We start from the raw sequence: 16205 nt of genomic DNA, 5'->3' as shown, positions 1-16205 counted from the left end.
GTTTACAACTCCGATATTTAAAGGCAGTAAGCTGCTGAAAGAAACATAATACATCTAACCACACATGCAGAGGAGATAAAGACAAGATTCATTCCCCATACATGAAGGAGAAATGGTATTAGACACATACAACACTCTCTCTCTCTCTCTCTCTCTCACACACACACACACACACGCACGCACGCACGCACAGGTAACTACACAGAAATGAGCTGCATATGCTTCTGAAGTTATATTAAGTTAATTAAATAAATTACACAACGTGGCAAGTAGCACCAAGTGCAGTTCTTTTCTCTGAAGGTCCTTAAAGGTGGGGTCATCAATTTGAACCCAAAATCTTTCAAAATCTTTTGAGAATTTCTCCACGATGTTTGATAATTGGCAATAAGATATAATCAAAATAAACAAACAAAAACCAAAACACACAACACCTCTCTTTAGCTAATCCTGACTCTGTGTATGGGAGCAATAAATGAAATAGGTGGACGAGTCAACATTCAAACAAATCTGGACAAGAGGAGTTCTCTTGTCAGTGAAGTTGGCCATTCTCGGCGCATGCGGGTAAACCAAAAAACCACAGAACATTGGTGAAAGAATTTACTTTTACACCAAATTTCAGATACAAGTTTATATTATATTTGCTAAAGATGAATACAGGAAGGTCTGTACACATTATTTATCTTCTCTGTTTCCATAAAACACATTTATTTTTGTTCATTCATTCATTATCTGTAACCCTTATCCAGTTCGGGGTTGCAGTGGGTCCAGAGCCTACCTAGAATCACTGGACGCAAGGCAGAAATACACCCTGGAAGAGGCGCCAGTCCTTCACAGGGCAACACACACTCACGGACACTTTTGAGTCTCCAATCCACCTAACAACGTGTGTTTTTGGACTGTGGGAGGAAACCCACGCGGACACAGGGAGAACACACCACACTCCTCACAGACAGTCACCCGGAGGAAACCCACGCAGACACAGAGAGAACACACCACACTCCTCACAGACAGTCACCTGGAGGAAACCCACGCAGACACAGGGAGAACACACCACACTCCTCACAGACAGTCACCCGGAGGAAACCCACGCAGATACAGGGAGAACACACCACACTCCTCAGACAGTCACCCGGAGGAAACCCACGTGGACACCAGGAGAACACACCAACTCCTATTTTTGTTCAATTATATTAAAAAAAAAATAATATTTGGTGTAATCCTTTATGTCAAACTGTAACTTCATTTAATATTAAAGCCTTAACTCTGTTGTGTGTGGCAGTATTTAGCACAGGTTCAGTGTTTGAGGTCTTTCAAGAGAAAACACTTGGAAAAGTCTGTTTCTTTGTTTCAACAGCAACCTTCAGCTCACTTTTGCTAAAATTAATCATTTAAATCAATGACCACACCTTTAAGTGAATGCTAACAGAATGAACGTTTCTGTCCTGCTACATTTACTGACAACACTGTCTACAGCAATATGCCATCTGAAAAGCTTACCAGCTTACACAGATCTGCAAAAAACAAAATACTGCTCAACTCTCATCCATAAAACTGACAAAGACCCTGCATATCAGCTTTTGCTGCACATGCACTCCTTTACACACATGTATATCCTGTATGTGCATCACTCCACAATTATAAATATGTTACATTTATGGCTTACTACATTTGAAATAAAACATCTGTGTAAAACGTCTGCAGTGCAACAATGTATTTGCAAATATATGCATTAATATTCTGTGTAATTTCCCCATGTTTCACAGTTCAGAGAAGTGAATATAAAACGCTTTTAGAAGTAACAAAACCTTCTGAAATATTCGCAGTTCAAACAAATGAACACAAAAACAATCGGAAGTCTCGCTGAGGCAAACTGAAGGCAAATGCCAAATGGAGCTGATCGGAACGCTTTGGATTTCCTCCAGTTCGACTCAGATAATGGTCCTTTCCTGCCAGCTCGTCTTCACATTCATAGGCCTTTTAGTGGTCAGTGTTGTCAAGCTTTGTGGTCAGCATCATATCTTTCCATGTATTTAACACCACACTCCCTGCATAAGGCCTCCTGCACCAGTTTGAGGCAAATCTGCTGGGTTGAGGCATCAGAAGTAGTCCCTCCGGCGTGAGTCATCACTGATGAATGATGGGTTCCACTGTGCTGGGTAGATGCAGGAATGGCGTGAACCAGGGAGCCCTGAGAACGGATAAAATCCATTCCTCTCAAGATCAGCATTTCGGAGAGCCGGCTGGAACCAGAAAAGTGCTTTATTAGCCACATAAAATAGAAATACATGAAATAAATAAATCATAATGTAATCATAAACAAGCTGTCAGTTACTAAACGTTCCAGAGGAAATCTGTGCAAATATCTATCGGATTAGGAAGAGTGTTCAGTGTAACCAGAAAACACTTGAGAAAGTACAAGTAAGAGAGAACACACCAAACTCCTCACAGGCATTCACCCGGAGGAAACCCACGCGGACACAGAGAGAACACACCACACTCCTCACAGACAGTCACCCGGAGGAAACCCACGCAGACACAGAGAGAACACACCACACTCCTCACAGACATTCACCTGGAGGAAACCCACGCAGACACAGAGAGAACACACCACACTCCTCACAGACATTCACCCGGTGGAAACCCACGCGGACACAGAGAGAACACACCACACTCCTCACAGACATTCACCCAGTGGAAACCCACGCGGACACAGAGAGAACACACCACACTCCTCACAGACAGTCACCCGGAGGAAACCCACGCAGACACATAGAGAACACACCACACTCCTCACAGACAGTCACCCGGAGGAAACCCACGCAGACACAGAGAGAACACACCACAGTCCTCACAGACAGTCACCCGGAGGAAACCCACGCAGACACAGGGAGAACACACCACACTCCTCACAGACATTCACCCGGTGGAAACCCACGCGGACACAGAGAGAACACACCACACTCCTCACAGACAGTCACCCGGAGCAGGGCTCAAACCCACAACCTCCAGGACCCTGGAACTGTGTGACTGCGACACTACCTGCTGTGCCACTGTGCCGGACTGTGTGTTCTGACATGCATTCCAATTCACTAAATTTAGCACTTGGCCATTACCTTCTATTGTACAGGAGATTATAGTCTGTTTATCTTTGTTAAGGACAGGGATAAAAATAATGGTTTCTGAAGAACAGTCGTAATATCTCTGCCCTTGACAGAACAAAACCTTGTATCTCTAACATGCGTTGACCTGACTGTTACAACTTGACTACTAAATTACTAAATAATAAGATTGAGCACGCACTGAGTAATAGATATCCGTCATCTGCAAGAGATTCTTAGTGCTGCCATTTTCTTGCATCTCAATGGTTTCCCTTCCCCACTCCATAGACACGCGGCTGCTCTTGGGAAACTCAGCATATGGAGACATTTGAAGATCCCCACTTTTAAAGATGATTTTGTTGATGTCATTCTTGTCCCTTCTGTAAAATTAAGAGAGTCAAGAAAATTACTCCAATGACTGAACAAACTTTTTTTATGGAGAAAAAAGCTGCTTTTTGCCACCACTGGTGTGCATTAATGGTTTAACTCATTAATATTTACCTGCAGCAGGTGACTATAAGAGCAATGATGACTATGAGCAACAGCCCCCCAGCAGCTGGAGCCACCACCTTCGCTATAAGTCCATAAACTGTATAAAAACAAAGCCAGATACTTTTAAAAATAGGAATAATTAGTTAGAGCCTTAAAGTATTTAAAAAATAAATGCAACTCACAGTTATTGCAGTTAAAACCACCAAAACCGAATGTACAGCTGAAAGTGGGAAAAAAATAATCAAATACAAATAAATACACATAAATTGCAAAACTGACTAATTTGCAACATACACACATACGTACCCCACACATCTTCCATTAACCAGCTGGAATCCATCACCACAGTCTGAGAAATAAGTATTGCAAAAAGCAAGTGAATAAAGCATTTAACAGTCAACTGAATTTCTTTAATAAAAATCCTGCTTCTGGAGCCAGTCTAAAGTTCCTACCTCTGCAGGTGGTGTCCTCTGGGTTCTTTTTAAAAAAGCCTTCCTTGCAGTGGCAGTATGGCGTTCCATATGTATCGTTGCATAGTGAAGACTGGGTGTCACATTTGTTGTCCTTGATGTTTTGGGCCAGACAAAGACTCTCAACTAAAACAAGAAATAAAATTATAATTTAATTATATAAATCAAGAAAAAGCCGCGTTTCAGTTAAAGGTGACGTTATACATTTCCGAGGATGCCTCCTCACCGTTTATGAGCTCTTCAGTCTGTTTGTGTCCTAGAAATTGGTCTAAAGTGTTTACAAAGCCCCGGTGCCAGTAAATAATTAGCTTTAGTTTGTTTTGTTAATGTTGTTGTAATATAACTCCGCAGGCCCCCGTATTTGAATAAATTCCTAGGTGTCATATATTATTTGAACAAATAGAATATTATTTATAGGATACAACATTGGGCTACCCTTACTCATATATTATTAAACATAATGGCAATAACTGAGCTGCTGTAATACAGTGATTCCCAGGGGTTCCGCACTGAGTCGTGTTGGGTTGCGTTACACAAATCACGACAAGCAGCAGCAACAGCAGCGTTTCGTGTTCCTAACACTACCCTCGCACACCAGCTCCTACCAGAGGGAGCATAGAAAGAGGTGAAATTAAAGAAGCATGAAAATGGAGATAAAGTATATGAAGCAGGAGAGCTGAGCAGTACCTTGATAACTGAGCTGATAATGAGGCTTGAGGGTGCAGCGTGATTGCGGCTTGCTGCAGTTTCTCAGAAACATCTGGATCCTCGTTAAGATTTCAGACCTGGTCACATTAGCGGACATGGAGAACATGTTCACAGCAGTGATGTTCAGTCCCTTCGCATCTCTACTCATGAGGAAAAAACAAACAAAAAAACGGACTGACGATAAACAACTAAGCAAACAAAAATAATTAAATGAAATGTTTTATCTTTTTTTGGTAAACAAGTTTTAATTTTATAAAAAGGACAGATTTCATGTTTCTCAAATTATTCATTTTGCAAATCAAGCAAACTGACCCTTAATTTGCACTAACTTCAACTTCCTTTGCTGAATTTAAACCCACTGAGCTGACACTAAATGTCTGAAGACAAAAGTCACACTCACTGCAGAGTAGAACGTCTATAACCATTCACAACGGAGAGGGAGGCATTCAGCTGGAAAAGTCAAGACAGGAATTTTAAATCAGCACAAGTTTATACACTTCAAACTTCTCAGTGTAAAAAAGATGCAGTGTCATTTCACCAAATGTAATATTACACCTTCAGTGAAACTAGTATTTAAGCACAATACAGAGCAAAGGCAAAGCAAATTACTGCCTTAAATATTTAGCACAGTACAGAGAAACCTATTACATCTGCACATTACTGAGTTCAAGAGGATTGTTTAATGTATCACACAGTGGTTCTCGTTACATACCAGCTGTTGGATCTCCTTGTGGAGCTCATGCAGATCTGCGCCCCGCACTTGCTGGGAACTGTTCACACTGAACGTACCGAGGAACGTCTTTGCTGTGGTGAAGAAACACAAACCCTCAAGTCTCCCGCAAAACTCAGAGCCTATAATTAGTTTATTTTATATACAATATCTTAATCATTATTTAATCCATTCCGGGTCCAGAGACTACCCGGAATAATTGGAAGCAAGGCAGGAACACAGTCACCTGGAGCGTGACTCGAACCCACAACCTCCAGGTCCCTGGAGCTGTGTGACTGAGACACTAACCTGCTGCTCCCCCGTGCCGCCCAACATTAAATATATTTAATTTAATATGATTAAATATTTATATAACATTTATTTTGTTGCATTAGTTTGTTCTTGATATAAAAAAAAAGTATTTTTCAGTGTTTGTTTATATCGCCAAGAATATCGTTATTGCCAAAACACCCTGAATCATCATGATGTTATTTTAGGGCCATATCGTCCACCCCTATATAGAGCTAATAACTCGTAGGACAATGAGGACAAATATCTGATATTTACAAATCAGATGTCACTTTCATATCTGATACATAGCCGTGTAAAACTGTGTTCATATACAGATCATTGTGATCATAACAAACATCATGATGTGTGAATGCAGGTCATTCCGGCTAATAGTTTCATTTACACTAGAGATGTACCAACCCCATTTCCACAAAACTTGGGACACTTCATAAAATGCAAAATAAAAAATGAATAATAACAATAATGAAAAATAATATTAATAGAATCTGTGAAGTGTCAATTCCCCTGAAGGTTTTAAATGAAAATCACAAAGAATATTTCTAGTGTTTTGCTTGAACAATTAAAAATTATTTTGTTCATTTAAACACAGTTAGAACTTAATGCCTGCAACCCAATGCAAAATATAAATAGGAAGCCATTTCAGACACAGGCACAGATCCATGTTTTACTGCCTTAAACAAATGCTTCACTTCCACTGCATGGTACCTGCTCTACTTGGCTCTCATTGCTTGGGCCCTGGTTGGTTTTCCACTACAAAGGCCACCTCCGCCCTGAAATGTAGCCTATGACATTTTTAAAACACAATCTCTAACAGGAAACGCAAGCTTTGTAACGTTAAGTGTTGCTTACTCTATGTGTATTCATGTGTTGTTGTAAGAAGATTTTGCTTTGGCTTCATCTGGCTCTTGCTAGATTCTTTCGTCAGCCACCAATCCAAGGAACACTTGCACCTCTTCAAAACACCATGGCACACTTAAAAGCTGCCGTTATGAGTCCAATAACACCGTGTGATTGGTGCCATTGCTTGGAACATTTACAAGTGGCTAGTTTGTGCTGGAGGTATTTGATAAGTCTTGTTTGCCAATCAGTAGGAACTAAAAAAAAGGACAAAAAAAGCCAAGCCAAGTAGGTTCCATGCAGTGGAAGAGCAGAAAAAAATGTCCCAACTGTTCTGGAAATGAGGTTTGTGTAATGTCACTTAACATTTGTGCCTTTAAATAGTCAAGACAACTGAGCAACGAAGCTTGTAATTTAAACAAAGCCACTGACACACAGGACAAATGAAAATGTCACATTTAAGTAATTTATTCTGAAATTCATGCAGTGCACATTCACTAAGAACACAGGAATGTTTTGAGTGTATGATCTACTCAACATTAGCCTCATTCAGAAGGAGACTGTGCACCTACCTTGCGTGCAGGTGCGACCATCCTCTAAGTCATAGCCAAGGTCACATTCACAGCTGAATGAGCCTCTGGTGTTCACACACTTGGCGTCCTGCGGGCACGGGCTGCTCCCACGTTCACACTCGTTCACATCTATAGAGCAACAGAGGTCCCATTATCTCTCCTGCTACTGTAAATAAACAATGCTATGGTAGACTTCTCACTGAAATCCTTCACATGAACATGACCAGAATGTGCCCTGGATTAAATTGGAAAAAAACAGTTTTATTACCGTAGTCAGTGATTCTTAATAATCATTGATTGATTATAAAACTCTAAAAATATTCAAGATTGAAGGACTATTTTTATGCAGCAGTAAGTCATGACCACAAGTGTTCAGTGATTGGTGTGTCACCTTCTGTGCAGAAGGGTCCTGTCCAGGCAGGCAGACACTCGCAGCTGGATTCATGCTTGGACTTTGACACACACCTGCCTCCATTTGCACAAGTATGAGGCCCACATTCACCACCTAAAAAGATAATACAGGACACAGGGTAATATCAAGGTGTGAGTTTTCTGAAAGCACTCTGTTGTAAATACAATTATCAAGAAACGAGAAAAAAGCTCTATAGCTACTTGAAACTGAGCATAGTGAACTTAGCCCTAGAGCGTCACATTCTATTGGCCATTGTCTTTCTATAGATATTATAGACCTATAGAAGTTGAAACACTGGCATCTCTAACAACAATGCTACAGCCAATATGTTGTTCTTCGAAGAACATTTGTTTGGAGAATAAATCTGTTTTGGCATGTGTCTGCAACCCCAGTACTGTTTCCACACCCCGGGTTTCCAGGTATGACCAACAATATCAGAAAAAAAATCCATCATGATGTCACCATGGAATTGAGCAAGCAAACAACAGTATCCTTATAAAAATCTCCACAATCAGAGATGGAGTAAAATGAGAGCAAATGTTGGTGATGCATTTGAAAGACAACTGAAAAGCCTATACATACAGAGTCCTATTTTCAAAAATGGGAAAATAATGCACATGAAGTTTTGAAAATGAACACACATATTAATGGAGTCTTTCATACAGTCCAAAAGTGACTGACTGTAAAGCTGGTGAATAGGTCTTTAGAACTCATCAAGGGTACAAATGCAGAGTTGGGAAGCCTTTTCAGAAAAAATATATAAGTGCATATAGATAGACAATGTAAACTACGTGTTTTTTTGTGTTTAACAAAGAAGTCGAGGGGTAGGTGTTTCAAAATTTCAGCCTGCCATGTTCACACATTTAATATTAAATAATTAGCCGATGAATAATTCCAATATTAGCCTTGAAATCCGGCCCATTTAATGTGGAACTTAAAGGCAATGTCTACAATTGTGGAGAAAAGCAATTCTCTCGTTTGTTTACGTTCAGAATCTCTGTGCCTTTTAAGATGGAACAGTTTGTTTGAGGAGAAAAAAACAACTGTTGTTTCTGTACGCGGCTGAAATGTAAATTCACAGTTTGATTTACGACACCTAAATTTCTTACTCAAGTTGTTTACTTTTTTAAGAAAGAGCCATATTTAAACACGGACATTAAATCTGAATTTATTTTAATGCAATTAATGCTTTCCTGAATTTAGAGCTAGTTCCAAAATAATCTGAAACAGAAAAAATAAGTCTATTTTAACCACCTATAGAGCAGGAATAAAGTAATATCCTCACGTCTTTCCTCATGCTGAGCCCCTTTGTTTTTTTTTAACTTGTTTACTAAGACTGTAAAAATGCATTAGACTATTACCAGCATGCAAACAGACTGCAGACAGAGCAAATTGTAATGATAAATGAATTTTAGCTGTGAATAAGAAGCAATCATCTGCCTCTTAATACAATATTGAAGGTGGAAGGGAAATGTCACCAGACTTAGGTAGTGAAATATTTAAGATGAAAGTGGTAAGTCAAATATGAAGATGTTTAGGAAAAATGGCAATGGCATGTTCAGTTTTTGCTAGAAGAGGTCGATGTTTTACTGAAATCATGTGCACTTTTCTGTATAAGGAAGTTGGTTATGGCACATTCTTTTTAGCTCTCATGGTGCAAACTCATTATATACTTGTTGTGCACAAGTGCAAAAGTGAGCTTTATCTCGTGTTGTTATATTTTGTAGCATGCAGTTAACAGTCTCCTGAATTTAGAGTGGGTCCCTACATAAATAATCTGAAAAAATATGAAAATATTACCAACAAATGAGGCAGGAATAAACCAATATCCTCAGCATGGTATAAACTTGGTAAATCTTAGATACAGTACTTCTTAATATTCCATGTTCTCCATTTGTATTCTCAACTGATATTTGGAAGTTGAAAAGCATTCGCATATTAAATTAATTTTCTACATAAATTAACATGTTACTTGGTCCTGTCCTCCTTTCGAAGGAAAAATCACAATTGAAAATTGCTGTATAGTCCAGGACTAGGCTTAATCCCTGTCTGTGAAACCATTCCCAATATGTTTGGTTCGTACTGTAGGTCTGTAACTAATAACAGAAAAAGCTTAAAAGATAAAACACATGAATGTGTGGATGATGCAATAAACACACCAGGATTCAGCGTAGATCTCAGAGGAATCTGTGTGGTTGTGGCTTCCGTCTGTGTGGAGCTCCTCTCAGTGTGCTTTCCTGTAGTCACTCCAGCAGTGCTCTTCATAGGAACACTCTTACTGTAGGAGGCAGTGGTGTGCCTTTCCCGTGCCGTGGTGTTGCCCGGGGTAGCAGTGCTTGTTTCAAGGTGCAGCGTGCTCACATCAGTAGAAATATCTGCAGGTTGGAATGAGCTGGGAATGTGAGGCAGTGTGGCTGTTCTGAAAGTGGGAGGTTTCTTCTCTGTGGTGGGTGTGGTCAGCACCTGAGTTGTCTCCATTGTCGAGGGTGTCACATGGGATGTATATATTTTTGAAGTGGTACTGGGCTGGGTCTCGAATGGAGCTAAACTGCTGGTGATAGTGGTAGTATGTGCAAGAGTGGAGGTAGCAATAGTGGTAATGATTGTGCTTGCAACCGTGCTGGCCATGACAGTGTCCTCCTCTGTATTCTGTGGTCTCTGGGTTTCTGGTCTAGAAGATGTAGTTAATATTTCTGTGGCCTCTGGTGTACTATGGATGTCGGGGACAGAAGTCTGTTGGCCTGAGGGGGACTTGGAGAGGGACTCATCCAAAGTGGTCAGTGAGGGGAGAGTAGTGGTCAGTCCTTGAACAGTGGTTTCATCCTTATTCGTCTGAGGCCCTTCCTGCTCCTTGTCTACAGTGTTCACAGGGTCTGTAGGAGTCCTGGTCGTCATAGTTTCACTAGTCTGTTGAGACAGGTTTGTGCGTCCGTCCTCCGAGGACACAAACGGAGCATCAGATGTTAGAGAAGCACTGCTGTCTGTATAAGATGTCCCACTGGTGGAAGCATCCGCCGTACTTTCTGTCTCGCTCCCAGAGCTGTTGACAACCGTGACAGGCAGAGTGTAGTTATGGCTGCTACTGGATGTCATCTCAAAACTTGTCCCTGTGACATTGAGATGACCTGTTTGGGAATGGGTGGCCTGGGAGACACTGGGCTGCTCAGGTGCTGAGTCAGAAACAGAGGCAGTCTCCAGGGTAATATCTGTGGTCAACTGATTTATAGATGTTGCCTTGGTATGTTCAGCCTCAGTAGACAGGGCATCCTTATTGTAATCACTACCTTGAGTGACCCCTGTACTCACCTCCGATGTCAAAGTCAATGGAGCCACATCAGAGGAGCTGAATGAAGAAGTGCTGTTGGACAAGACAGAGAGCAGAGTGCGCTCACCAGCACGACTGATGGTGGTAGATATGTAGGTCCTGTCAGTATGCGATAGGGACCCTGTAGTGTCTGTATCTGTGATGTCTTTTTCTGTGAGCTCTGTCATGGTGAGGTCTCTCACAGTCCTTGCCTCTGTAGCTGGCTGCCTTTCCATTGCTAAAACCACAGTTATGTTGCTGATTGTAGATGAATTTTCCCATTCCGTCGCTGTGGTAGTGCTGAGTTCAGTGCTGGTGCTCAGGAGCTCAGTGGACACTTCAGGAATGCTATGCGATGTCCAACTCTCTCCGTCCGTAGAGAAGGTGTTCTGATCAGTAGCTGTGACAAAAACAAAGGGTAAATGTATCAAATTCTATAGTGAACAAACGTAACAAAGACTGAAATGTCTCTTCATTCTAATCTATCCAGCATTGGCCAGTGATATCGCTCTCTGATTTCCATCATCCATTTCATGTGAGTGTTTCCTGGTCGATCGTAAAAAAAACACGGTGTCAAAACCTTAATGCCTAATGTCAAGTTACAAAATTCCAAGGGGTCCTTTACTACTTACATATGACTCATTAGTTGATTTCCTTGCATTATGTTTTGGCATGCTACTAGGGTGTGCCTCTCTCAGTGAAGGGCTTTGAGAATCTCAGGAACTATTACAGAAGATGTTTTCTGAAGTGACTGCGGATGTAATGATTTTGGGTGGAGAACAATTGGCAGCCAAACGAGTCTAAGCTAACAAAAGCTTGAGCCCTAAAAATGGTGGTGACCTGACCCTTAGGGAATAGCTGTTTCCTTCCTTGCGCTGACCTAGCAAAGTCCATGATACAATAATGTCACTCTCGACATGGAGTTCACAGACTGGTAACAATGTTATCAACAAGCACAAAGCTTGACTGCTTTCACAATTTTCTAGTTATAGTAATTTTCTAGTTTCAATTTTTCATGTTATAGATCTTTTACAAAATCTACATTTTTTTCATCCATGAAAGAAGACAATATCAATGAAGACATAAAAAAGTAAATTCTATTTTTTTGATCTAATCCTCTTTTTTTTTTTTTAAATACACAACTGAGTATACCCTACATCATTCTAACCTGAGCCAAACCAGAACATGGTAAGAGCTCAATTTTACATGGATGCACAGCTGTTCCAACTTTAATATGTCGGTGGCCAGCAAGCCTACTCCATTTTTAATGATTACTGCAAGAAGCACAAACATTTTGGAGAAATTGGCTTTTTGGCAGCTTTGTATAATCTGTTGTGAATCCAGATGTTTGCCCTTTAGTCAGTTAATTCTACCACAAGCAATATTCTACCATTTCTAAAGTCATTCACAAGCCAGTTTGGATTATTATACACTGCCTGGCCTAAAGACGTTACTGTCTGAAATAAAATAAGCAAGTAATTAAGTGCTTGTTATTGGATAATCACTGTGGCGATAAATATGTCTCTGTTGGCAGCTGTTCTTTCAACCATAACTGATGCAGTAGCTTTTCATTTCTTAAAAATCTATTTCAAAAGACAAATCCCATGGTCGTGGAAAAGATGTTACTGTGTTTCACACAAACATAAGCAAGATTTAAGAGCTGTGCTACACATTATGAAAATCTGGAAGGACAGTTGTGAATCAATCCTGCATTTTGCAGAAGAAATGTGGACAGAAAAACGTCCCATCCAACTGTTACCAAAAAAAACCCTACAGAACTTGCATCCACTTCCACGTGCACAAAATGGCGAGAACCCACAGGACTGGATCAGACTGCATGGCTATAAGAAAAGTATTTTTAGTGTGGCTAATCTGAAGAACGTATTCAAATTGTACTCTGAAGCAATGAAATAATGTTATCAATCTGATGAGTCCACATTTACACTGTTCCAGAGCAATGGATGCTTAAGGGTAAGACGGGGGAGTGAATTAAGCATTTATATAATGCCTAGGGCGTTCTGTACAAGCTTTAGCAGTGTTATGATCTGGGGTTGCTTCAGTTTGTAAGATGAGATGAGATGCTTTATTGTCATTAAACATAACTATAATGAGATTTTGTAGATGGCCTGCCCAAGCAGCAGAAAATATATTTCAAATTTACATGGATGGCAACATAGGCAGCAATGTAGTATATAACAGAGCACTGAGCTAATGCATCTGCACACACTGCCATCTTGGTGATCCTAGCAAGGTCTAGGCTCAGCTTATTTATGTGGCAATAAATGGAATCACTGACACACTGGAGCACAACAGAAAGTGTCGCTCTCACACAACTCCAGGGGTCCTGGGATTACGGGTTCATACCCCACCTTGCGTCACAGTCCATGGAGAGTTTTGGGTGTTCTCCTAATGTCTGTGGGGATTTCCTCCGGTTGCTCCAGTTTCACAAAGTCAAAGATAACAATAAAAAAATTAAGAACAATGAAATAAAATCTATTAAAACACTGTTAGGTGGATTGGTTATTTAAACGTGCCCTTAAGTGTGACAGTGTGAGTGAAAGATGCCCCTTGATAAATGGCCAATGGTCATTCTGGTAACAGGATGAACCAGATAAAGAGAATGATTGAATGAACAGGTGAAATTGAGTCAGGTGAGTCCCAGATGGCAGCACGGTGGCGCAGCAGGTAGTGCTGCAGTCACACAGCTCCAGGGGCCTGGAGGTTGTGGGTTCGATTCCTGCTCCGGGTGACTGTCTGTGAGGAGTGTGGTGTGTTCTCTCTGTGTCCGCGTGGGTTTCCTCCGGGTGACTGTCTGTGAGGAGTGTGGTGTGTTCTCTCTGTGTCCACGTGGGTTTCCTCCGGGTGACTGTCTGTGAGGAGTGTGGTGTGTTCTCTCTGTGTCCACGTGGGTTTCCTCCGGGTGACTGTCTGTGAGGAGTGTGGTGTGTTCTCTCTGTGTCTGCGTGGGTTTCCTCTGGGTGACTGTCTGTGAGGAGTGTGGTGTGTTCTCCCTGTGTCTGTGTGGGTTTCCTCCGGGTGACTGTCTGTGAGGAGTGTGGTGTGTTCTCCCTGTGTCCACGTGGGTTTCCTCCGGGTGACTGTCTGTGAGGAGTGTGGTGTGTTCTCCCTGTGTCTGCGTGGGTTTCCTCCGGGTGACTGTCTGTGAGGAGTGTGGTGTGTTCTCTCTGTGTCTGCGTGGGTTTCCTCCCACACTCCAAAAACACATGTTGGTAGGTGGACTGGCGACTCAAAAGTGTCCGTAGGTATGAGTGAATGTGTGTGTGTACCTGTGCTGACCTGTGAAGGACTGACGCCCCCTCCAGGGTGTATTCCCACCTTGCACCCAATGATTCCAGGTAGGCTCTGGACCCACCGCGACCCTGAACTGGATAAGTGCTTACAGATAATGAATGAATGAATGAGTCCCAGATTATACTGAATGGCCAGGTTATCCCGTCATATGTTTTGTTTGTGCATAGAAGATTTAAGAGTGGTTAACGTCTCCTGTGTTCAACACAAGATCTCAGCCAAACATTAATGTATAATTTGTCAAAGTCATCCCAAATCTACCAACCAAAGTCCAAACAAACACTGGTGTTTTGAGCTTTTTGGGATTTTTTCTAAGTGTTGTATTTATCCCTCATCTTACAAAGGAACCCAACAATGAAGCTGAATATTAGTAAAGTCCCAGAATGGAGTTACGCAGAGATCTAACAGACACGGATGGAAACATTGCTTTTGATAAATGCCGATCAAGATCCCAAACTTTGACACAATTGTAGTGCGTCATTAGTTTACATGTTATTGAGCCTGGATTTGAGCCGGGCGATAATTATTATTAATAATAGTGATTTTAATACACTTTCACATTTTTATACAGAATACAGACAAAACTCTTCATATACTACTTAAGGTACACGCATTCATTAAATCTTTATGAAATATCATACGCTTATCTTGAGCAAGTATAAAAAATGATCAGGTCCCAAGTACTACATTCTCTGTGGAACTACAATGAAATTTTACAATTAAATCTATTAACCTGAGAAACCAGTCCTGCTCCGTGTGAAAACTAAATTAATATGTTTATTTAGTTTTTAAAAAAAATCATATTATTAAATATATATATATGCTTTCTGTAAATCAAATACAAACTTAAATCTACGGGAGTTTAAAACTTCTTTCGAAACTAAAAGTGTATTTATTTTTGTAGACACCAGGACCTGTGCTTTTTCTAACAGTACATTTACTCCAGGAAACTATTTAAACCTGAATACTCTGAATGACGTTAATGACTCCATTACAGAATTATGCAGAATTTCAGACTTGAATGCTTCAAAGTTGGAACGGATTAAAGAATCAAATTTCTTATAAACTTCCAAACGTCACAAGACAGCGGACCGACTCTGAATGGGAAGGTCACTGTACGATTTTATTTACGTAGCTGGCGTAGTGTCCTATCAACTAATCATGAGGGCTTATAACCGTTATTTCTGCAGCTGTGTACAAATGAAGACTAGGCCTAGGTCCACTCTACAAACATTTCTCTCCGGCTGAGATTAAAACCCCTCGACACTGATTCTTACCGCTGTTGGCCTCTCTCTCAGTGGAGACGGGGTTGATATCGGAGAACCTTTCTGTCGTGAACTGCCCAGCGCCTGTAGAGAGGAACTCCACTGTAGCAGTTGAGAGTCGCTGGAGTATAGCAGTAGTTTCTTCAGAGCTAGTCGAGCCCGAAAAAGTTAAATAATCTCCATCCGTGGCCGGTCTGTCGGTTCTCGGCGCGAAACGTCCAGCAATTGTAGTTTTACACAGGACGAGCAGAGTAAACACACGGATACAGCGCCGCACCACTTCCATCATAAAACCCGCCGAGAACTTTGAGATGTATATAAAACGGCCTAGTGCTCTGGGCCAACATCGGAAAAGTCAGTCCTTCAACAAGCTGCCCACTCGGAAATCTCCCCCGAGAGCCACCACTGCTTCATTTTTCTCAGACTGAGAGTGTTTTTTTATTATTACACGGTTCCCTCCAAGAGGCAAAGAGAAGCCCGTTGTGACCCTGCCCCACCTACAGGCCACACCTCCTCCATTTGCACAGAACGGCTTGTTGACTCCGCCCACTACCACCACAGGCCCCGCCCGTTCCTTGTTGGATTGTGCTCAACTGGACAACCATTGAAGGATTAAGTATTAACATAGATCTATGCCGAGGGTCCAGTTTTCACAATACATTCCTTATAGAAAATTCTATATTATTCTATTCTATTCAAAAACATACTTTTTCTTTA

General features: G+C 41.2%; 1 protein-coding gene across 1 annotated transcript; it reads right to left on the bottom strand.

The window, feature by feature from the left end:
* Positions 1 to 221: 221 nt before the first annotated feature.
* Positions 222 to 16023, bottom strand: heg1 (heart development protein with EGF-like domains 1). Its single transcript, XM_066686884.1, has 13 exons — positions 15501 to 16023; positions 9770 to 11314; positions 7590 to 7703; positions 7199 to 7327; positions 5481 to 5572; positions 5169 to 5218; positions 4748 to 4908; positions 4043 to 4186; positions 3897 to 3939; positions 3773 to 3810; positions 3600 to 3687; positions 3301 to 3478; positions 222 to 2240 (listed from the first exon to the last, which is right to left on the bottom strand). Exons 1-13 carry the CDS (start codon positions 15775 to 15777, stop codon positions 2097 to 2099), a joined length of 3003 nt encoding a protein of 1000 aa, XP_066542981.1. The 5' UTR covers positions 15778 to 16023; the 3' UTR covers positions 222 to 2096.
* Positions 16024 to 16205: the final 182 nt, after the last annotated feature.

Source organism: Hoplias malabaricus, chromosome 12, assembly GCF_029633855.1.
Source record: "Hoplias malabaricus isolate fHopMal1 chromosome 12, fHopMal1.hap1, whole genome shotgun sequence".
In the NCBI taxonomy this organism is placed as follows: Eukaryota; Metazoa; Chordata; class Actinopteri; order Characiformes; family Erythrinidae; genus Hoplias; species Hoplias malabaricus.
The sequence above is the reverse complement of the archived record's forward strand: the minus strand, read 5'-3'. Positions and strand labels throughout refer to the sequence as shown.